Source organism: Thermobia domestica, chromosome 8, assembly GCF_964235325.1.
Source record: "Thermobia domestica chromosome 8, izTheDome1.hap1.1, whole genome shotgun sequence".
Taxonomy (NCBI): domain Eukaryota; kingdom Metazoa; phylum Arthropoda; class Insecta; order Zygentoma; family Lepismatidae; genus Thermobia; species Thermobia domestica.
Window position 1 is genome coordinate 134,088,197 of NC_137461.1, and position 25,571 is coordinate 134,113,767.

The following is a 25,571-nucleotide window of genomic DNA, read 5'->3' on the forward strand; positions in this document are numbered from 1 at the left end:
TATTTGTGTTGTATAAACAAAAAAGTAGAACACACAAAGTCATAACATGTGAAAATCAAAATAATATTTACATGATAATTTAACACGTAAACATACTTGAAAGCATTAAACATAGACGATTCAGGCATTCTCAATCCTACTATAAAAACGGTTTTATCTTGATTTACTCAATAAAACTATATCTGTCATCTAATTATTTTTCGCTGGTACTTACTTTCCAAGACCAATAAATGGGAAGATGGATACGTAGTACGCAACACAGATAACTGACATTAGCCAAAATGTCAGTGGAAAATCTTTAACATCTGTTATTCGTATTACTTCTCCACTATTTGGATCTTTTCTGTTCAGTATTCTTTCTGCTCTTTTATCCATATAGGCTAAAATAAGGGCACATATCAAAGACATCACACACGTAGAGGCAGCTGAAATAAAAGATTTCTATCATCATAAAATAGCAATAATGATATGGTGTACACAGAATTGTATATGATGTCCTTCCAGCAAATCTACTTTATTTTTACATGGTAGGGCCTACCCAGTTGTTTCCATGTTCTTATGATATGGTCTAACAAGTAAGTTCTTCTTAATATTGTAGTTTTGTTTGAGTTATCTAAAGCTTTAGTTAGAATCATTAATTATTCTGTTTATTAGTTTTAAAAATGACTATAGAACAATACTCATATTTGCTTGCCGACAATTGTGTCCACTTTGCAAACAACACATTATACATTTTTTTTTTCCCCGAGAAGGGTTCGATTCTGGGCCGTAGTTCATGATGTGAAACGCGTATTTCATACTAAACTGTAGGATCATATCTTAACGTTGCCTCAGAGCTGAAACAGATCGGTAATCCCGAACAAAATGCAATTAAAAAAGACAAACTTTATCGTGAATTTAGGAAACAGAGTTCTTACAGATCTGAACATGAAGCATGTTTTCGTTTTCTTACTGCAAGTATCTCGCACATTCAATTATCTTATCAATAACTGTGGCACTAATTACGACGCTGACCATCCATGCGAAGGAACATTATACTTCACGCAAAAAATTATAGTTTCTTTCAATAATGATCTAATTTACATGTGACGTTTTAATGAATTGTAATAACAGTATTTCTGTAGTAAACAGCTCCTCTTTAGTGCGGAAGTTCCTGATCAGATCTCAAGCAATGGAAATTCAGTGTGAATAATACCTCATTTAATCAATTCTTCCATCATTAATCTACAACTGTCATTGATTGGCTCGTTGATCAGTATAACACCCTTTTAAGCAGCGATGCTATGTGGGACGTGGATCTACAGCTTATCGTGGGATCTGAACCACGTCAACTCCCACCTTATTACAACTGTCATGTGTCTCATTTAGCTTATAGGGCGTTATTCGTTCAATGCTATACTAAAGATTTGAATTCGTAATAAACTGTACCTTAGAGTTTATGGACATTAAGTTCAACATTTGTCACTCAGTACAGAAATAAAATCTTCAATTTAAAGTCCTATGGATATGCCCTTTCGGTTAAAGAAGACAAAATGATTAATCAGGGTATCTACTAAAATTCCAAAATGAAATTTCCTGACTTTTTCTTTACCAAACCATACAATTTTGTAACATTCTCAAGAGCGAATTTGGGTGCGAATTAGGCCGAATCTTCATGCGCGCAATAGAAGCGTGCTTTGTTTGCAATTTGGTAGCGTCAAAAGCCAACCACAGACATTTTTGGTGGTGAATTTTGACGTTTTACACAACAAAATTTTTCAGTCTGTACTTATATTTGTACAGATTTTTTTTTAAAAAAATCGTGACCCAAAAGCTAAATTTCTTGACTTTCATGACCGTTTTCTGATTTAATGACTTTTGTGACCGATAGACACCCTGTTAATGAAAATAAATAGTATGAAATAATTGGTGGAATGAGAACACAGAAGGAAATGAGAGGGAATCGAGAAATCGTGGCTCACTGTTTAACTTCCTATACATCTTCCTGTTCTCTTCTGCATAAGCTGCTTCCACGCCCTTATTTTTGCAACATCTCTTCTTTTCCATCCCATGGCTTTTAAGCTGTTTTCTGTTTGCAGTATACTTACTACATCTTCTGCAGCATGCTGTATGCAAAGTTTAATATGTTCCCACTGTCTGTCAGTACCTTAGCCTTTCCTAGCTTCAGTACTTCTCTTCGAAGTTTTGTACGAAATAATTTCTTATTTCCGCATTTTTCAACTTTCCAGCATTCAACTTCCTGTTGCCTACTTCTCTTCTGCTATATTTTTCAGTTGAATATTGATCTTAGCATACTTCGGGAAGGGTCTTCGCGATTTTCAAGCTATTCCGATACTCGAAACTTGTCCTGAATCATAACAGTCTATTTTAAATATTCGACCATCTATTGAGGGATTCCACATGTACATCTTCTTCCTTTGTGCTGACTGAACCAAGTGTTTCTAATTGGTAGTTAATTCTGTCTACAGAAATGACCAGTCCCTCTCCCTTTCATTGCTTCAATTGTCTATGATATTACCTCTGTCCTCCTACAACTGTAATGAAGTCTCCCATTATATTTACCATGCATCCCTTTTCTCTTTGTCTATAATTTCTTCTATTTGCTCATTCAACTTTCCTCTACTTCTTGAGTTGTCTGTGAAGTAGTTGGTGCGTTAAGTCTTAACATAACTCTGTTATCAAAAATTCTATTTTCACTACTACTTCTTTTAGGCTTTTACCCAGAATTATTCCATCTCTCCAGAATTACGACTGCTCTTCTTATTACCTGAGCTGATTTAAGTTTAACGTCCCTTTCAACATCGAAGCTATATAAGACGGGACCTACTGATTAACGTGGAATCCGAACCACATGAGCTCCTACCGGGAATCGAACCCGGGTCTTCCACGCCAAAGGCGCGTACGCTAATCGCTTAACCACGAAGGAGCTGTTCTTATTACCTAGTAAAACATTTCATACCCTTTGCTTCGCAATCACCTATTATCTTCCCATCCAACTTCACAAACTCTTACCAAATCTAAATTATTTTTGTTTCATTTCTTCTTTTAAGATTCTTAAATTTTCCTCCCTAAATGTAAGAGCACTTTTCTTCCAGTTACGACATAAATGGTGAAAACTGTGTTTAACAATATACGAGAACATTTGAAACTGACATTGATTCTACAACTTATCAAAAAAGTGAAACGCAACTACAACTTATAACTTTAATGTTAAACACAGTATTCATTATGTATTCACTAATTAATTAAAAAAGAAAAAAAAAGAAAGAAAAGGCTCTATTTTGCGAACACATGAAAAATTACAACTCAACATCAAGAAAGTGAAACGCAACTGTAACATATTGTTTAACACACTTTGCACTATTTTTAAAGCGAGGATTAAATGTACTTATTTCTCTTATAAAGACTACAAAGAAACTGCTATTTGTTTCCAATTTAGCAGCGCAGTATACCTATTGATAAGAATACTAAATATCAATCGAAAGTGTCTACAAAACTTTTCGTTTTTCCTGGATACAAGTTAAGCTCTATATATTGCTTAAGTTATCCAATACGTACTCTGTAATCACTATTAGCACAGACACAATATTCCTCATTACAAACTTACATGAAATGAAATGAAATTTTAGTTTAATGTTCTATGGTTACAGCCTTTAAGCTAAAAGAGACGGATGATTAACGAAAGTGAAGTTAAATTTTTGTGCTCTCCAACCGGCAATCGAACCCGAGACCCATGCATCAAAGGCATATGCACTAGCAACTAGACTATCACGGTGGGCTCACAAACTTACATGGCCTGGGATAGAACCAGAGATTCCTTGCATCAGATATGAGCGCTTTACCACTGAGCTAGCGCGGTCCCCTCAATATAAATATACTTTATATGTTTCAGTGGACGACTACAAATACTTACCAATCATTAAAACTATTCCTGTGCACATATGGCCAGTGTAATAACGGCTGACCAGATTGTACAAAGGTTCCATCACATTAAAATTGACAGTGGATCCCACTCGAGCAAAACTTAATTGCAAACCAAATACCATGTTCAATTCTTTCCCTTTGAACCAAAGAACAGCATAGTTATTTTGCGCCACTGCTAATGACTCTCCCCCAATGCTAGAAATAAATAAATAATAAAATTAGCACACATACAAGATACATTATCACATTGCAAAGACAATACATACATAATCCACACACACACACACATACATATATATATATATATATATGTATGTATATATATATACACACCCTGCCACACCCTGTATATATATATATATATATATATATATATATATATATATATATATATATACAGGGTGTGGCACGTAAAACCGGCCCGTCGTAATATTCTGGTATATTGTGTTTTTGGCAACACTTAAATAATCTACCTTCCTACCAAGAGATGGCGTGTCGAGGTCGGGTCGACTTACGTGACCTGCAGCAGTCACGTGCAGCCGCAGCCAGTGAAACTTGTCGAAACCAGTTGAGAAAAAGGCCTCGTTGTGTTAAGCCGGGTGAGTGTCAGTGTGTGATAATGCCGTATTCGATACCCGAGCGTGATGCCATTGTTGAAGGGTTCATTCTCACTGGATCTTTTGTGAAAACAAAGGATTTGTTTCGGGAGAAATTTCCAGGACGTTCTGTGCCAGCAAAAAGCACCATTCAGGAATTGATTGAAAAATGGCGGCGTACAGGATCGGTTCAAAATGCTCCCAGGAACAGACGACCATCTGTCTGCACACCTGAATTAAAGATGCAGGTGGAGGAGATAATGACAAGAAGTCCTCGAAAGTCAACCAGGAGATTGAGTCAACAGGTTCATGCGAGTGAGAGAAGTTGCAGACGTATTTTAAGGGGACTGAAGTTAAAACCGTACCGGATAAGTGTTGTGCAAGAACTGAAGGAGCCTGACCTGCAGAAGAAGGTTCATTTCTGTTCATGGCTGTTGAGCAATGCTGCCGTGTCGTGACAAAACGCTGTAACTTTGGCGAAGAAGTTTTGCGAAAATGAGCCTTAAAGTTTTCATCCGAAAATGTGATCTGTATCGTGTAGAAATAGTGTATCTTGACTTTGGAAACACGTGGTTATATGTAATGTTACGTAAATGCATGTTGTGTGATTAAATTTGGTGAAAATTGATTGGTTGACCATTATTGCCTAGTTACACTGGTTCTACACAATACAGATCACATTTTCGGATGAAAACTTTAAGGCTCATTTTCGCAAAACTTCTTCGCCAAAGTTACAGCGTTTTGTCACGATACGGCAGAATGTTGCCAGTGGTTTCTTGGATCCACTAATGCTCATCATGAGTGACGAGGCGTGGTTCCACCTGTCTGGGTACGTAAATTCCCAAAACAACCGGTATTGGTCGACAGAAAATCCACACGCAATCCACCAGGTACCCTTGCATGATGAGAAGATTGGTGCTTGGTGTGCCATTTCCGCCACACGCGTTATTGGGCCCATATTCTTTGAGACGACAGTGAACAGTGACGTGTATATGAGAATCCTGGAGGAGTTTTATACACACTTGACCGAAGAGGAGCGTCAGTTATGTTACTTTCAGCAGGACGGTGCAACATGCCACACATCAGCTGCATCATTGTCCCTTGTGCATGAGATGTTTACACCAGAGAGGACAATCAGCAAAGGCTTGTGGCCTCCTCGGTCATCAGACTTATCCACGTGTGACTTTTACTTATGGGGACTGTTAAAGGGAAGAGTATACGAAACAAATCCACACACAATTGAACTCAAGACCAGGATCCAGGATGTCACCAATAGCATTACAACACAAGAACTGACAAGGGTATATATGAATCTCCTCAATCGTGCTCACATGTGTGTTGAACTGGGCGGAGGACACTTTCAGCACCTGCTGTGAAGGTGAGTAGTCATATTCAATACATTACATTTCATTTTATGTGTTCACTTTACGGGCCGGTTTTGCGTGCCGCACCCTGTATATATAACAGTACATAGGAATAGTATATACATACAAAATTAGGGGGTATAGTTCCATTTAACACCAACAGTACATTAACTCTAGGAATTCCAAGCAGGAGCTTTTCGAACCCGCAAGATAGTGTTCGCTAAAAGTCAAAATTTTATCAGTCAGTATCTGATACCTGATATCGTCAGTATGTGTTTTACTGGCTGCCTAAACTCAATCTGGGACAAGAGAGAAAGCGTGCATAAACCAAGAAACAAATACAAAATCATTTTTGTTTTGGTATAAAACCTTGCCTACATCTTGTTCACTGTTCGGGAAATGTTTTATCCTGAACTTCAAAGAGTTCAGTTTACAAAATCAAAACCATAACCGGCTATTTTGGGTATAATGGTAATTAAACACTATTATATGCAAAACTCTTTCTTTCCTTACTGTTATATCGTGTCTAGAATTTTGAAATAAGACACTTATGAATAACGTTTTAAACGTTTCCCTTTGAATTTTAGCAGCCTCAATAACTGTTATATACATATAATTACAATGTAGTTATTCATAAAGAACTCTACTAGAACATTTTTTCAGGATTTATTTTTCAGAATGCAAGTGGATGTTTTTTTGTGTTCTAGTAGAGAAATAAAAGTAGAATATAGTGTCATATCTCCATCAAAATTGAAATATTTAAGAAAGCCCAAAATTTCGCCGGCAAAAGTAGTTTTTTGACCGAGACTTTCATGTTTTCCTACAAGTTTTATCTAAGGATACGGAAACACGCGGTATATGAACTGTAAATATTTAAAAATAAATCTATCTATATACGATGGGGGACCCAAAAGAAACCGGATTGAAAGAGCGCTGCCGTTCCTAGGCGTAGTAGAGAGTTCTCCTGCTAGGTGGGTCTAGTAGAAACCTTCCCAGATCAGTTGGCCAAGCGGCGTCTGCGTAGGGGGTTAACGTTTGATCGTATTATTGTTTTTCTCAACTGTTCTCGTTTGCCGCCTGCGAAATCGTTATGGCAGATTCAAAGGAACAAGGAGTGTGTTTGCTTCCTACTTGGAAAATCGGTAACAAAAACTTACTAAATGCTTCAACAGGCTTTCAAGAAGGATATTATGAACCGCACACAATTTTTTGAGTGGACTGGGCACTTTAAGTGTGGAGAGATGAGTGTTGAAGATCATGCTCGTTCTGGGTGCTCTTCATCATTTCGAAACGACGAAAACATCGAAAAAATCTGCCTCAAAATCAGCGAGGATCGTCGTTTCATGATCGATTATATTTGAAAACAGGCAGAAGTGAGTTGGAACTCGTGCCAGCTTGAGGTTTTGCAAATGAGACATGTTGCCGCTAAGTTTGTTTCTCGCCTATTCACATAGGATCAAATCATTCGTTTGAATTTGAGCCAGGACTCGAAAAAGCAGATTGAAAATGATCCAAACTTTTTGACCAACATGACATTTTCCGATAATTAAACAAAATCTAAAAGAAAAATGTCTTGATGGTGTAAAGGCTGTAAAAAGAACTTCGCAGAGCGCATTGGACGATATAAAAGTTCCAGACTTGCTTCAAACAGTGGGAAAGAAGATAGGAGAAATGAATCGCATTTAATGGAGATTACTTTGAAGGAGACTGAAAGAAATTTGTGAAAAAAAAAATGTAATAAATTATGTTTTTAGAACGAAAGTCCGGTTTCTTTTGGGTCCTCTCTAGTATATTACATCGATATCGTATATCTATGCGATGAATTACTTCCATTTTCGTATCTTGATTTTGGGCAACCGTGCGTAAAAGTACACAATCTGTTGAGTAGAAGAAGAAAAGAGATAATGTATTGTTGATTCTAAAATATAAAGAAATAAGATTTAATCGTAGTAGCTGAAAATCTATGTTGGTTTTAAATGTATAAACGGTACTCCTAGTTACCGTAACAGTAAATAGTTGTTTAAAGGTTGCTATGACGACCTAAAAATGATTATTATTAATGGAGTTGCAAAAAGAATAATAAAAAGGTAATAGAGATATAAGTGGCGTGTCTGATTTAGAGTAATTTAATCGTGTTGACATATTTTAAAATCTACACGAACTGTGGGCTAAATGTAACGTGTAAGAATAATAAGTTAATAATCGTTACATTTTAGATGGTGGTTCCTATACGTTACATTTTAGATGGTGGTTCCGCCCAGGACCTTGAGATTAGTTTTGAAGTATAGTAAAGCAGTTTCAGCATAGCAGTCAACACGGAGTATACTTTGCTCAGAAGTGGGAAAAGAATTTATAAACTAAAAATGAGTGTTTCTGGAAATGTCCCACCAAATAACTCAATCCATAACACACTAACTAACACAACAGGTGGATGCTAAATTTGAGCAAATAAATCAACAAATACATTCTAAATTAGGACAAACAGATCATAAGATGAAACAGATTTTACATCGATTTGCTGATGTACAAAGTTCGGTGGAAGTTGTGGAAACTGCAGTTAATGAGCATACCAATCAGATCCGGGAATTGCAAGAAGTAAATGCGATCAAAGAGAAATTTAATACTCCAAATAGTGATCGAGTTCCGGCTATCAACGGTGAACCTATTCCATATGAACCTATTCCACCTAGCAGTAGCGGAAGATAATAATTCATCGGAAGGATATCAAGAACAAGACGATAGTAAAAATACTAAAGAGAAATTGAAGAAGTATCCATCTCAGCGCCGGAAACACATTTCCGTAAATCCCAAGCATTGTAAGCATTATAGTACAGGTAATCATTTTCGATTCAGTGAAATTAGATCTGTAACAAAATTTAGTGGAAAGACAGATGACATCCCGGCCAGCACATTCCTAGAAAAGTTCGAGGAAGAATGTGAATTAATTGGAGTAGACCGATCCAAATTTTTGAAAATTCTGCCTCATGTTTCATTACCACCGTGTTCCGTATGGTTTAAAGCAATCAGAAGTAATTTACATTATTTAGATTTTAAAAATGCCTTACTTTCCAATTTTGAAAATGATTTCATGTTGGCCAATAGAGACGCCTTAGTTCGAAATAGACATTATAACCCAAAATTGGATAAGAGTCTCACTGATTTTGTAATATCCGTATATAATGAATTGAAGTTAATTAATCCATACCAACAGGAATCAAGATTAGTAGCATCAATCCGAATCTTGTTACCTTTTAAGTTGCAACAAATGTTGATTTCTGCACAATGCGTTAATTTCAATCACCTTATTATGATAGTGCAAAATTTTGAAAGTCAATCTATGTTGCAAGCTAATAGTAATCGAAATCAAGCCTATGCTAATCGTAATCAAGTTAGTTATGTACCTGTTCGCAACATCAATGTCAGAGAAGAAGGTGTTCTTAATGCGAGAAATAATATTAGATTCTATTGTAATGAGAATAGAACTGAACCCAATGTTACCGGTAATAGAACCGAATCTAATTTTAGGAGAAACAGGAACAATAATCGTAATACATTTAGGAACCAAGCGAATAATAAGTTTAATTTTACACGTAATAGATTCATAGGTGGCAGAAATTCTCAAAATAGAAATAGGAATACCGTTGAAGTACATAATAGGCATAACTATATACAAGATTGTGGCGTGCAATGTAACTTAACCGAACCCTTTAGCAATGTAACTTAAGCTAATATTGTGGCGTCCGAGAAAACATATTCAATTGATTTTTGTTTTATTTCACTTTAAATATCGTAATGATTTCATTTGTTATTTGTACTTTGTTGAATTCTACACAGAAATTAACTAATCCACATCAACACGAATCATGATTTATACATATATATATAAAATCGTTGTGGCATGAATACGAATATTGCCTATCAAAGTTATGCTAATTATGCCTGAATAAATAAAATATATTATATCATATTCTAATCTACACCAACTTCGATGATTCATAATATGATAATTTCTTTATTTGTATTATTCCGTTATACTAATCAAGTTTTGTTTTGTTTCATTTTGAGTATTGTTGTGATTTCTTTGTAATTCGCTTCACTTATCTGTATTGTGCTTTCATAATCTTTTATAATCATCTTAAGTATGCCCAAATGGAAGAAATAAGTTATGTAGTATTTCAATATACTTTAATTAAATTTGTCAATGAGCTCCCATAATATTGATTTAAAGAATCTATTTTAGGACCTAAACAATTAATAAATTGATCATATTTTTTTGAATTAGTCCTCTTCGTCGATAATTTTATACAATTAAAATGGAATTAATTGTTAAATAAATATAAGAATGAGATAAAATGCAATTAATATATATGTATTGTAATTTTTATATATACAAGGGCTATTCGAAAAGTAATGTAAGCACGTATGTAAATTATGTAACGGTCCAGGATTCTTTCTTAAACTGTAACCAATTCAAGAAGTTATCGTCGGAAGCCATATATAAAACAATATTATATATCTATGCGATAAAGTACTTCCATTTTCTTATCTTGATTTTGGGCAACGGTGCGTAAAAGTACACAATCTGTTGAGTAGAAGAATAAAAGAGATAATGTGTTGTTGATTCTAAAATATAAAGAAATAAGATTTAATCGTAGTAGCTGAAAACTATGTTGGTTTTAAATGTATAAACTGTGCTCCTAGTTACCGTAACAGTAAATAGTTGTTTAAAAGGTTGCTATGATGACCAAAAAAGATTATTATTAATGGAGTTGTGAAAATAATAATATAAAGGTAATAAGAGATATATGTGGCGTGTCTGATTTAGAGTAATTTAATCGTGTTGACATATTTTAAAATCTACACGAACTGTGGGCTAAATGTAACGTGTAAGAATAATAGGTTAATAACCGTTACATTTTTATGGTGGTTCCTATACGTTACAATATATATATATATATATATATATATATATATATATATATATATATATATATATATATACGAAGGGCTTTTTCATTGTTTTCCGGGAAAGAGAAATATTCTTTTAAAATTAAAGAAAAATTGTCACCATATGAAGTAACTTAAGAAATGGTTGGGGAAAAAACGCTCGCAAGGCTAACACAACATACTACATAAAAATGAAAAATATATTCTAATAAAATAAACCTAAATGCGTTCAGAATATGCAGTTTAACCCTTAACACACCAAGCGGGATCCTCTATGGACCCCAGAGGGTGATATTTGGTGATACTGCTCAAACTATAAGAACCAAATTATTCTCGATTTTTATGTGTGTCCTGCATCCTTTTGGAATATCTGCTACATAATTCGATCAATGTGCAAAAGTGCACGAGTGTCCTGCATCCTTTTGCATTCGTTCGTTAAAAAAGTGCAAAAAAATAAGTTGAGAAATTAAAATAATACTTGGGGTCCCTAGAAGACCCCAGCTTGGTAAACAACGTTGACGATTTAGGCTTGGTGCGTTAAGGGTTAAATACGGCCGTCACATCACTTAAGAATTCTGTGTTATTTCACCGAGAGTTTGCAAATCAATGCAATCAAGTTTCGTGCGCCTGTAAGAAAACATACACAGATATCACAAAATGAAATGCACCAATAAGATTAAAACAACATATGTAAAGGAAAAAGATCATCCGATTTCTGCATTACGGCAAAATTTAAAATACAGTAATTCACATGACATTTACGAAACAAAAATTAACAATACAGAGATGTTACTTACGAAATTAGCTTCTATACAAACCAGGAATTGAGGATTTGACTTCAAGTGAGGTAAATTAGCCTAGGGTTGGATCGTAATTCTGGATTTATTTTCGAAATATAAGGGATATGCTGTCAACAGTAAGCATGAGAAAACTGAAGCCTGGTAACATTACGATATCATAAAATATAAATATGAAATACACAGAGGAATCTACTTCAGTGGAATTCTCTATACATGGGACGAATTCCTTGTTTTAATTTTAATCCCTTTTTCTGCAATACTCATTCGAAAATCTAAACACGAATCCTGTTATGTTGAAACCTTTTTTTTTTTTTTTCCTACGCAGATACCAGGAGTAGTGATGTGAGGATAATTATTTGATTACAAGGAGCCGCTCATACGTAAAATAGCAATATAGCATTTCAATTATATGCACCACCAAGTTCAACTCAAACTTACCCAAATATAAATCGTCCAGCCTCCATTAGCCAAAATGCATTAAAAATTCCTCCAAGAGCAAACACAATTTGTCCTACTACTACAATGGCTGCAAAAATTGTGGTTCCGAGTCTTATTCCAAATACTCTGCAAAAAAATGAAATATATTCATTAAAAAAATCAAAACCACGTATTTTACCGATCTCATTACAATATTTATCCTAAAGAATGGACAAAATCTTTAAAATATGTATTTCCTCTTTCGTGTAAGTGACGATTAGAAGTGTAGTACAAAAAGAAGAAGAAAGTGCCTAAGTTTAGGATGTAAGTTTGAAGTAGAGGAAGAAAAGACAGGAAAAAAAAATTTGCATCAGATAATGTGTATTGTCGAAACTGAATTTTTTATTTATTTATTTTTTTTTTAAATATTAAAAAGCAATTTGCTTTGATTAGACTTTACTTTTATTTAAGGGAGGAGCACAGTTCCAAAGCTAGAATGAACACCATTCAAATAGCTATATCACATCGTAATTTCAGTGCACAGTGACTTTTCTTTTTTAAACGAAATTTCTTTCTACAGGTTTTGTATAATTATATATAACTCCATAATCACGAATCACTACCGATTTGGAAACAATGAACTGCAGTCAGAATCCATATTGGATGATTTAAGAAGGAAAGTTACATCAAGATCAGTGGAGGAAATAACACTCATCTACATAGGCCTGAAAAACAGAGATAACAGTTTCACAATAGCTAAAGACTGTGGGGATGCTCTGTACAAACATCATTCATTATGAAAGAGTCAATCGTCTGGATTATCCTTTACATAGAAAGGGAAATTGTTTACTCTAAAAATACGTTACTTTGCATATATATTTGAAATGTTCACTGATATTGAAACAATAAGCATGTGAAGATTTCAATATACAACATTCATTAGGCCTCATTAATCCTCGTTAAAGATTATGTATGTAGCGAAATACTGGGAAGTTTACTCTGTATTACGGAACAAATAAGTGAACACTTTAGTTATATTGAAGCATGTATTCCATACGTTTTATCATGCTATAATTTAATTTGAGTGTATATTCGTAATTGTGTATACATATATAAACACTTCAAATGTAAACTGAACTGCTATTGTTTATTATTGCATAATAAACGAACATTCTTTTCTGGTATGGTTTCCAACATCATCCTGTTTCCAGGCACAATCCAGTAAGTATACATTATTTTATACAGTATAGAACAATATGTACTGATCTACCAATATAATGTTGCATATGGACAATAATAAAATAACAAAGGAAGTACAATGTTAGAAAATTCTTCCCCTGTATTTCGGACAATCCATTATATTTAACGTTTTTAAGGAAACCGCAGGCATCCACTGTATAGAAACATCACAAAACAATAGACGAACTAATCAGCTATTAGGAAATACAACTACGAATGACTACTACTATACTGTAGGTAAGAAACAAAAGTAACATAATAAATAATAAGTGAAGTTTCTACTGTGTGTGTGCGTAAATGAGCATGACTCTAAAGGCATATATCAAATTTATTATAAGCACAATTTTCAAATTTGTAATTCTGCTTAAACTATGTATCTTAGTGTTTACTCGATACTTAACCAATTGCAACCATGCTGAACGTGACTACAGAAAATACAGTTAATTATCTACTGATTGAAGCTAAAGACACATATCCATAAGAAACGTGACTTGCCTTGTGCCTGTTATTTGCACAAGAACGGGGATCATGTTCGGCACTTTTTTTTTATTATTTATTTAACCTGCGTCGCCAGATTCTTTCCTTTACATCTCCAATTGTGATTTTAGCATTTCTGCACTAAAATTAAAAGACAACTGCGGAATTCCGCACAAAAGATTAATCCGAACAAATAGTTCTTTTATAAAATACTCAGTGGACTGTTAAAATTACAGCGACAATCAATAGATTAACAACTGAAATTTAGCTGCTCAATATTAAGTGTAAAACTGTATTTTATACGAAAACTAAAACAATGATTAGAAATTTACAGGAAAGAATCCGATGACGCAGGATATAATAATAATAATAATAATAATAATAATAATAATAATAATAATAATAATAATAATAATAATATTAATAATAATAATAATAATAATAATAATAATAATAATAATAATAATAATAATAATAATAATAATAATAATAATGGGCAAAACCAGTTTTTATAAAAACCGGAAACCGGTTTCTAGAAAAACTGACATTTCGGTTTTCTGCAAAAACCGGTTCGGTTTTTCACCGAAAATGGTTTCGGTGAAAATTGGAAAACACATAAAGTTATTTCTGTCGAAACGGAATATGATTTCCGGAGAACAACGAAACATTATTCTGGTCAGAAATAGAACCAACTTTGGGGGAAAAAGAACCGGTTTTGGAAAAACCGAAAACGGTTTCGGTGAAAAGCAGGTTGTTTGAAAATTTAAAAAAGAAAAGTTTATGTTTTGCTATTGAACACCCATTCACCTATTGAACAATGCGATAAGTCAAACATTTACCCTCATCTAGAGAGAAGACATTCTTACCTGTCAATTAAAAATCCCCCGATAAAACACACTACGACATTTGGCCACGAATAATATGAATACAAATTTGCAAATTGGGCGGTCGTAATATCCATATCATTTTTAAAATTGTCCTGTAGCGCTCCTGGATTGTCATAACAGAAATAGGAACCTTGAAAAAAAAAAAATCATACATTACAACACTTTAAGAAATTGTAAAAATACGAAATACACTTAGTTAATTTCAAATGCACACAAAAATAACAACCGTGTTTAGATCAATCTATTATCAACTGCGTGCAAGTCTTTACAGTAACAATGAAATCATATTAAATATCTAGTAAACAAAACCAATCCTTTAACTTTCTGCGGACCATGGTTTTGTCATAAGTTAACTTATAATTGAAATTGCTATACGATGCATATTCAATATTCATTAAAAAAATTACTTACACTGAGTATTTTTTTTTTAAATATTATCTTATTAGTGGTTAGTACCAACTTGTAATTTCATAGAAAGTAGTCTCAAAGTTCATGAAATGAAATTAGCGCTTAGCCCACCTGAGCATTTGTACTCGAGTCACATCATTCGCGGATTCACTTCCATTTTAACGAGGTTTTGATTTGGTATATAGTACCTTTACTTGTGTATGGTGCTGGCTGAAAGATCACTAACGATGGACATGTATTAATATGGTAACAAACTCAAGGAAATATGTTTGTAATTATTAAGTCAAATCAATTTAAATACATATGAGGCTCAAAAGCTCAAAGGCTATGATTTTTCTTTTTGATTGCTACGATTAATGCTATATACCCATTCGTAGCTCACATAATGTGTAGTAATTATTTATAATATGGGGTAGATAGGGTATATTTGCTTTGAATATGAAATTACTGAATCTAAAACCATTAAAAATGTTTGGAAATAAAAACGAGAAAACATAATTACAATAAGCGATATTAACATTAGATTACAATCCAAACTGGTGCTCGCTCAGGTCTCTCGGCGTTCTGAACTTAAAATTGTTACAGCCATGGTGCTAGTCAAATTTGATGTTTTGTACTCATCACTGGGAAAGGTTATTTTCTTTGCTATGTTAATACAAGACGACGACTTAATTTTATTTGGTCTAGGAATTAATTCGTGCGGGTGGACAAGAGATGGCGCAACGAACGGAGCGTCCCACAGTTCCGTGTATCCACACATGTGTTGCAAACCCCTGTCATCGCGTATCGTTCGTAGTATAGGGCAGTGGATTAAAGCGTCAACAACACCAGTTTGTAGTTAAGTGAACATGGCGCAATTTGTGCCTGATAAAGTGTTTTTGCGGGGTGTCCTGCTGCATTACTTTAACATGCAGAAAAGTGCGACTGAAAGTCATCGTATTTTGGTGGAAGTGTATGGTGACCATGCTCTAGCTGAGCGAATGTGTCAGAAGTGGTTTGCACGGTTTAGAAGTGGTGATATCGGCTTGGCAGACCAAGAGCGAGCTGGACAGCCAAAAAAATTTCAAGACGAAGAATTGACAGCATTGCTCGAGCAGGATTCGTGTCAAACGCAGGAACAACTTGCAGCAGCATTAGGCGTTGATCAAACAACAGTCTCCAAACGCTTGAAAGCCATGGGAATGATTCAAAAGATGTCACATTGGGTTCCACATGAATTGAAAGACAGAGACGTTGAAAGACGAAAAACCATTTGCGAATTGCTGCTTCAACGACAGAGCAGAAAGGGGTTTCTGCATCGAATTATTACGGTTGATGAGAAGTGGATCCATTACGAGAACCCTAAACGAAAAAAGGCCTAGGTGAAACCAGGTGATGCGATGGTCTATCATGGTGGCGATGGTCCATCACAACCAAAACGAGATATTCACTGTGCAAAGGTTATGCTGTGCATATGGTGGGATATGAAAGGTGTGGTGTACTATGAGCTGCTGCAACCGGGTGAAACTATGAATGGAGAACGTTATCGACGACAATTAATGCGTTTGAAGCAAGCTCTGGCCAGAACACGACCAGAATGGGAGAACAGACATGATAAACTTATTGTTCAACATGATAACGTTCGCCCACATGTCGCAAAACCGGTCAAAACCTATTTAGAAAATGTCGGATGGGAAGTTTTACCCCACCCGCCGTATTCACCAGACGTTGCTCCTTCGGACTACTACTTGTTCGATTGCATGAACAACGATTTGATTGGACAGCGGTTTACTTCTTCAGAAGATATCGAAACATGGGTCTCTGGCTGGATCGCTTCCAAGGATGAGGACTTCTTTCGCCACGGAATCCGTACATTGCCTGACAGATGGGTGAAAGTGGTGGCTAGCGATGGACAATATTTTTCTTAAGGTATTTATGTATTTTGTGTTTGTACTACAGCTTCAATGTGTGCGTACCAACCGCACGAATTAATTCCTAGACCAAATACAACTCAACAAAATATGACGTATCGAGACTCATTTCTTTGATTAAGGAATTATTTGTAGTAAAGAACTTAAATGTAAGTGTTTAAGCTTCCTCGTTAGTTAAGATATTATGTGATTGACCTACATAACTAAACTCTGAATGTTTCTGTAGTCGGTCAACTTCGCAACTGACCAAAGTGGTCCATTCTCAACCGAAGGTGAATTTTCCTAACCGTGATGATCTTTTCCTAGATTTGAAATAGATGCAAGGAAGTAACAAATTTTGGTTTCAACCAAGTTTTCATGACTTCTGATATATATATATATATATATATATATATATATAACAACTTACTACTATTAATCCTATAACAGAACTATTCTCGTCATAATTTAGATGCCATTTCAAGGGCAAAGGGACCACTTCTGGAAAAATGTTTGAAAAGAACTCTTAATTTTTTTTCTTCATTTTAATGAGTAGTGGTCTACCAGCCCTGTCAAAAAGTATCCGACCTTGAATTTTCCCGCGTATAGCAGTGATGCTAGGGTCGTACTACTGTGCCCAGTGGAAGGAGACAGTTTAATTCGCATGTTTGATTTTTTTTTTCCGCGTTCGAGTGTGGTAGGCACTGGCTGCTGGGCGTCGAGTAATATTCTGTTATACGTATTCGTCGAATCTTTTTTTTCTTTTTTTTTATTTCTCCCACAATGAATGAACGAATTGAGCAAAGATACTGAATCAAATTTTGTCAAAAGCTTGGTGATTATCAAAGTAAGTCGATTCGTAAGATTCAGCAGGCGTTTGCAGACGATGCTATAGCGATAACACAAATTAAAAAGTGGTTCAACCGATTCAAAAATTATAGGACATCAGTGAAAAGTGACCAGCGTTCTCGAAGGCCACAATTTGATCGGAATGCAGTTGTTGTTAGGGTGGTGAATCTGATAAAGGGAAATCGTCCTTTGACCGTGTGAGATATTGCCGAAGAGGTTAAGATCTGTAGATTCTGCACAGGCTTGGCTAGCAAAAAAACCTGGTAAAAAAAAACGAAAAATGCTTTAAATCGTGTGAACTTCATGCTGACGTTTCCACATATCAAACCATCCCCATTACGTTTATCTACTTTTCACCTTTTAATCAAGCGGCCCCGTGTTCAATTCTCGGTCGAACCACAACCCATCTTTCAAGTGTAAACCAAGTAGCGATTCGAGGAATCCCTTTAAGCGAAAGTCTTTTCCGTGATAACCTTGGTATTTTATAAGGTTGTTAAGCCTAAACATACGAAATGAAACCAAATTGTATGTTTCTACTTGAATGAATGTCTGTTGTTTTAGAAAGAAGCCAAGGTTGCTTAAACATATTGATAGAAATTGGCTAAATTTATCAAACTGCCTACGTAGCTTCCAATATCAACTTGGATTTGACTTTGTTTTAAATTTACTGAATGATATCTACATACCAAATTTGTAATTTAATACCTCAGTTTTAGTGTAGTGATTATGATACGTTGACCTCAACATTTTACATACAAATACATTTAAAGTAATAACAGGATTTTCCCAATGGCTAAGGCGGGAGCTTCCGGATTTATATTTAATTCTGGTATAATGTTTTTACTTGTGTAACTGTTTATATTTTTGACCTTCTGAAATAACTCTTGACAATTATATTAACAAGTAGGCCTATGTAAAGATCAGTACAACGTATTTTTATCAGGAGTCCTTCGTGAGTTGGCAATCGCACCTGTGACCAATTAGTCCCGGTTTCGTGTCCAAATGGACAATTTCTCTTGGGTGTAAGTCGAGAAGCGGTTTGGATTCCGCTTTAAGCTTATGTGACACCTTCCAGCATAACCTTGTTGCATAGTAACACCAAGGCGAAACAAACTAATTTCTGTCCATATCTAATATAAATACATAGAGTAAATCATTTAAACCAAAAAAACCTTGTTTTTCTCTCTTCAATAAAAACCCTGATTCTGCACATCACATTTTGCATATTGATTTGAACATGCACGAAGTGGCCTCCCAGAACGCTGGTCCGTCAATTGGTTACTTTAGCATATGGACAAGTAATCATACCTGCATTCGCGCAGTGAAACTATAGACAACATTAGCCATAATAGCGGCTCCAACTGGGATTCTAACACTCAAATCCCAGCACTAAGCCTTTCCAATCGAAAGCTGCGCCACGCGTTAACCGATTTATTTTTTTTAAACGATATGTACGTCGACTATTCCACAGCTTCCAACAATTAAGAGTCACAGCACACGATTGCTCGCTTAGCTGTCATCCGTTATCATTTGCTTGGAAACGAACTCCCTTTGGAAGAGGAGAAGATGAAGACGTAAGAACAATTATGAAGCAGCGGACCTTTGGAAACAATACTGAGTCCGCTAACCATTCCTCAATCCCTTGAACTATATTTTGGTTGAAGTGGTCGTCCCGCCGCATTCTTCGTTCCATTTCATTTCGCCCCTTTACAAGACATCACTACATGGAAATTATGTGAAACTTATGAACATACATTTTAAATAAAATTAGCTTTACTACTGGATAATTTGGAGAACTGCTAGAATTTATTTGAATGGATTTCAATACAATGAAACACACTCATTTTTAGTTTAGTACAATATCGTATGCTTTTTGATTCTAGGATTAGTATGTTTATAGTGTTGCTGGCAACAGTATTGAAAAGAGGTGGATTTCTCGCACAATTCCAAGCTCGCTGTCTCTCACGTTACAATTAGATCTGACAAATGAGCTGAGAAAGAGCTGTCTATTCCGTCTTGTTCACAAATTTCATAAAGACACATTTATACGTTGGCATCAGAATATTACTATTATTTGCGTGGGCGTGTGACTGATTATCTGCTCGTGTTTTATGTGATTAATTATTCTTTCGCCCTTGGTGTGTGTCTTATTTCGAATTTTCAGTGCCTTATCGTGTTCCGCGTCAGTTTTGCTTTCGTTCATCCATTTCGGAATGGTCTCTATTACTAATAAAGATATCAACTAGATGCTACTTTAATCAGTCAATCAGGTAAGTAAATAGCAAAAACTTTTTATTTGCATTTAAAGAAAGAATTGAGTTACACTGAGAGGCTTGGCTCAGTGGTAGAGCATTGATTTAGCATTCGGAAGATCCTGGGTTCGAAAATTAGGCCCGACATCGCGTCTGGGCTTTTTCAATAGTTTTCCCTGTTCCATCAACCAAATCCCGGGATGGTATCTACTGATAAAAGACCGTGGTCATATCTTTCCTCCTTCTTGTCTGTACTTTTCGCGCTTATAAGCATTAGCAGCCAACTATGATTTTTTTTTTTTTTTTTTGTTAAATAATTTTCTTCCAAGATAAAATCGACGAAAGATGTTGAAATGCTTTTTCTTTTGAAATAAAAACAATGCAATAGTGCTAGGTAAACTTTTTCAGGGGGGGGAACTAAAAAAGAAATAACAATTTACTCTGTTCAATATTATTTACTTCAAACTACAGTGGGAGCCAGTGCTTTCATGCGTCAGATTAGGAATCATGTCGTGAGTCAGGTAGAACTTTCAGAGGGGACGCGTCTGGCCCGCAGTTTGCCTATCACTGGCCAAGGTTATGTGCTCCCGTCTGTTTATGTAGGTAGGTGAGTGTGATCATTTTAGATGTCTTTTTCACTCGGTGCCTAAGCCTTGCCGCTGCGAGCTGAAATAGACTCACTCTTGGTGGTTCTTCTATAAATGCTATGAATTTTCTAAATATACTCTAATTAAACAACATGCAGGATTTATGTGCCATTCGTAATCAAACTCAAATTCTGTAATAGTTGGTGGAACAGACTTAACAAAGTCTAGTTGATAAAAATCTGTTATTGCTTAGAGCACGTATCAATCAATTAAGGAAGTGAAAAAGAAATAGCAGCATCACAGAGTACATGGCAAATCAAACTCCTTAATAAGACGACTTTTACAAAACCTAGGCATAAATAAGAACTTTACCTCAAATTAAATGATGTAAATTTAACAATCTTTGCAATGAAATCTTTCAGTTTAATGTCCCACATTTATGGCCTCTTGGTTAAGGGAGACGGATTATTAATGATGAAATGAATGTCCACCACAAACTTACAAATACTTGGCCGGAGATCGAACCAGGGACCATTCTCGAGCAGGAAGTCATTTAGCTTCATGTTAGCGTTGTATTTGACGAACAGATCACTAGTTTGCATCCTCGTCATTATATTAATCCGCTTATCTCAACAGCACTGAGGCTATTTTATTAAAAAAGGATGATATCCATCATCACTCCCATAGAAACTACTTATTCTAATATCTGTAATGACGTAGAGAACTTTTGATTGTCCATATCCTGGGATCAACTGGATAGATTACCATCAATGTTACTAGACCCTCTACATATTGGTCGCAATCGATGGTTGCTCGTTAAGTACGTAGTTCTTGAAATTTTGTCATGGTAATAATATACATGAGAACCCCCTGAACTGCGTTTCTTCTGTGTTTTACTACCACTTCTACATGAAATACCATGTAGAATTTTTTACGTAGTGCAATAGTAATAAGTATCCATGTGCACAAGACATGCGATATGCGTTAAGTTCCCCCCCCCCCTCCACACACACACACATAGTCATAGATAAAGTACAAGGGCACTACACATGCAGATACAAATTACGGGTACGTTCTTTTTTCATTTTCGTATCAGTCGATAAGTAAATAAAAGTCACTTTGTTACCCCCTTTGTAAGTTCGTACATACCAGGGTGGAAAAAAATGATTTTTTTTTTATTTAAATCGATTTTTTTGATTTAAATCAAATCTTTCTCCTCGTGTAATACAAGTTGCGAACTGAAGAAAAAGAATCAGGAATTAGTATTAAATGCTAATTATGCAATTGAAGTGAAAATATTGGCGTTGAATTTTGAATTATTCCCAATCGTTAATCTATATCATCCTCAAACAATGTTTCTTAAACTTTTTAAATTATGGCTCTTTTTAAAGGTAAATTATAGACTTCCAGTCAAGCAGCTACAGCATCATCCCTATTTATCCTAGGATCATGTTATATACATCACTCTCTTTAGAATAGAATAGCTTTTGAAACGCTAACATTCACATTTCCCTATCATGTCCCTGAAGCGAGAAATTTTGAGAATAATCGTTATTTTTTTACTTTTCTTTTAAAAAATTTTGATCCCCTCTGGATTCCCCTGTGTTAACGCACAGATCTCAAAATCAACTGGGAAATACTAAGGGGTGTACTAAATGTGTGTACAAAATTTCAAGCTTCTATCTTGAGTAGTAAGGGTGAGGAAACTATTTAACAATGAGCTAAGAACATTCCCACAATGCCCCAGATGTAATATAAAAATTTCCTCAGACATCCCTATTTATCCTAGGATCATGATTTGTACCTGATTCTCTTCAGAATAAAACAAATTTTCAAACGATACCCTCTAAATGTCTCCATCGTGTATCTGGGGTGGGTAAATAACGGAAAAAAGGATTTTCTGTTAAGAATATCTTCTTTTTTTTTTAAAAATTTTTACCTCTGTGGACCCCTCCCCCTGTTTTAAGGCAGAGATCTGAAACAAATCAGAAAAATACTGAGGGGTGCACTGAATAAATGTGCAAAATTTCAATCTTGTTATGCAAAAGTAAGCCCGCGAAAAATATTCCCCAAATACCTCAGATTCCCGTATAAAACAAGATCTCAGGTAGCAGTTTCCTGAGACACCCCTATTTAGCCAAGAAGCATAGTACGTACATCATTTTCTTCAGAATAGAACAGCCTTTCAAACGGTACCATTCATATATCTCCATCTGAGACGTGAAAATCACGAAAAAAGCAATTTTTTGTTAACAATATCCTTTTTTAAAACATTTTTGCCTCTCTGGACCCCGCTGTTTCCACGCAGAGATCTGAAAACATCTGAAAATTATTAAGGGGTGCACTGCACGAGAGTGCAAAATTTCAGTCTTCTGAATGCAAAATGTAACCCGCCAAAAAGTAATAATAATACGCATAACAAAAAATATCTTTTTAAATTTATGAAGTCATCACACACTATGCCTTAACGCAGAAAGGTGTGAAAGCATATGTAACGTGTTCTAAAATGCCTCCAGTCTTGTAGAAAACGAAGCAAAAAGCCTTACTGGTACTTTTTTAATCGAATAATGAAGATGCTACCCTATCACCTAAAAATAGGTGATATAATTTAAAAGGTTAAGCATTAAGGAAAAAGTACAGCAACGTTTATCAAAATAACACTTTTTTTTTTCACAAACGTTACCGATATTTGGCAGGGGCCTATTTTTAAAAACTCAGAACTAGCTTGCGGCATGAAATACATAAATTTCGCCCAAAGTTATAAAACTAACAAAAAAAAAAAAAAAAAAAAAAATGGAGGGGAATAGGGCCCCTCTAAATACACCCTATTATCTGGGAACAAACAAACAGACACGCACAAAAAATAATTTTCGTCTTAAATAACGATGGTGATTTCCCCGTTGGAATAGTTAACGATTTTAAAACCCAAACCCAATGTTACGAAAAGAAGAAAGCAGGATTGCTCCATTACCTGTTCAAGACGGGATTTTCCCTAATCCTCTGCATGACACTTGTTTTCATACTATACTGTACATTTGAGTCTCATTGTATTATGATTATTACCTTTCATAATCGAAATAACAGAACAGAAACGGGATTTTACTTATTTTCACTTTAAATTAATTTATTTCGGAATTCGATTTAAATCAACGATTTTTATTTAAAAAATCAAGTGATTTAAATCAGACTGATTTAAATCAATCCACCCTAGTACATACTCAATGAATAATCCCTAAAAGTATGAGCGTCCTGCTCCTTCGGGAACAGATGCAGCTTCATGTATACTATATCCTTTGTCTTTCCCGAGCGGAGAGAAGCGTAATAGTATAAAGGCGTTTTCCATAATTCAAACTCATTATATATCCTTACTTCTAACCTTACACATTGACAACCTGTAAACGTGTTCACCTCATCATTATTTATTGCTTATTAGTTCATTCCCCCCCCCCCCTTCTGCTCTAAAAACTCTTAATTCTATCAACAACTTTATTATTGTACAAGGTATGCTTGCAAAAGAGCCTTATTTCGTGATCCATGAGAGAGTGCAGGTTGTGCCAAAGGCACAGACACGACCTCTACTTGTTATTACAATGAGCTGGTTTCTTTCTTTATGAAAGCTCAATACTCAATTCACATAGTAATGCCAAGCGAGCGATAGCGAGTGAAGTGGCGGGTTAGTAGCCAGATTAATTACCTTCTTCATGACGAATTGGTGGGGATGCTGGCCGGTATTCCAGAACCGCGCCAATTACAATTACTTTAGCACCTTTGATAGGTTATTGCTTGCCAATAATTAATTTGCAGTTATTCGACTACAGCTGTTTACATACTATTTTTTCCATTAGCCTATACTACCATCTTTTGTATCTACATATTTGTTTGTAGGGAAAAAAAAAAAAACAGGAAGTCCTTTAAATTCACACACTTTTTCTTTTTATACAAATTTCAATTTATTACCTATAAAATCTTAACGTTGTAGCCTAATACCGCCTAAATATGCATAATCTCCTCTGACGAAACGGATTTGAGAACTGCACAGTATTTGCTGTGCACTTACGATTATATATAATCAATTACTTTAAATGATGACGATTATCAGTTTATACCACAATTACTCAATATTGCATTAAAGCATCATAATTTATGTACTGTATATACATTGTTTCTCACTCAGAACTTGATGTATTTTTAAAGCTACCATTATCTTTGTCACGTGCGTGTTTGTTTATAGAAAAGTAAACCCTATGAGGCGTATCAAAACAAATTGATGAAGTCATCTATGACTCACTTAATCAACTTTGCACTCACCAAATCCAAGAAGGCACATAAAAATTAGCGCAATAAATCGATGGACAGTGTGTGTTGGGTCACAAATAGCTAATCCACCACCTCTTCTTTCACGTTGAATACTTTCCTCTTCTGGAGAAACTTCTCTGATCATTTGTGCACTTTCGCCCGCCTCCTCCATCGCGAAACAAATGTGACATACCCTGACAAGACAAGTGACATCTGACATGTGAGCGACAGAGTTGCCAAGATCCGAGAGTGCAATTTCCCTACTGGGTGTACAGTTCCGTCACTGGCTATAATGGTTGGATAGGAAATTTATTAATTTTTTAAAAATAATATTTTTCAAAGAAACAGGATTAGCTGGTTCTTGATGTCCTAAAGGAATAATGTTAATGTTAAATTTGCAGGGCGCAGCGCAACACAAAATATATAAAAAGGAATGCATATTATCTCAAACTAAAACACTAATTTTGCGTTGTGTTGTCGTAAATGGTCATTGAAAGAGACCCAAAGTATAAAATGACACAGACACAATACCCATGCGAGCTTCATACACGTTGAAAGGAAAGTTGGCGATAATTCGATAAATTTCTTCAAAAGAAACCTCTTTTGGGATATTTTTCTCCCGTAGGGTCTTTTTCTCAA

The 25,571-nt window shown here is 35.2% G+C and overlaps 1 protein-coding gene across 1 annotated transcript in view; it reads right to left on the minus strand.

The window, feature by feature from the left end:
- Positions 1-25,142, minus strand: part of LOC145693219 (lysosomal dipeptide transporter MFSD1-like) — a 66,540-nt gene extending 41,398 nt beyond the window's left edge. The window contains exons 1-5 of the mRNA XM_081769010.1: positions 24,945-25,142; positions 14,631-14,781; positions 12,070-12,195; positions 3,914-4,119; positions 215-425 (exon numbers count right to left, since the gene is read on the minus strand). Coding sequence (XP_081625136.1) covers positions 215-425; positions 3,914-4,119; positions 12,070-12,195; positions 14,631-14,781; positions 24,945-25,104 — 854 coding nt within the window. The 5' untranslated portion in view covers positions 25,105-25,142. The remainder of the gene's footprint in view (positions 1-214; positions 426-3,913; positions 4,120-12,069; positions 12,196-14,630; positions 14,782-24,944) is intronic.
- Positions 25,143-25,571: the final 429 nt, after the last annotated feature.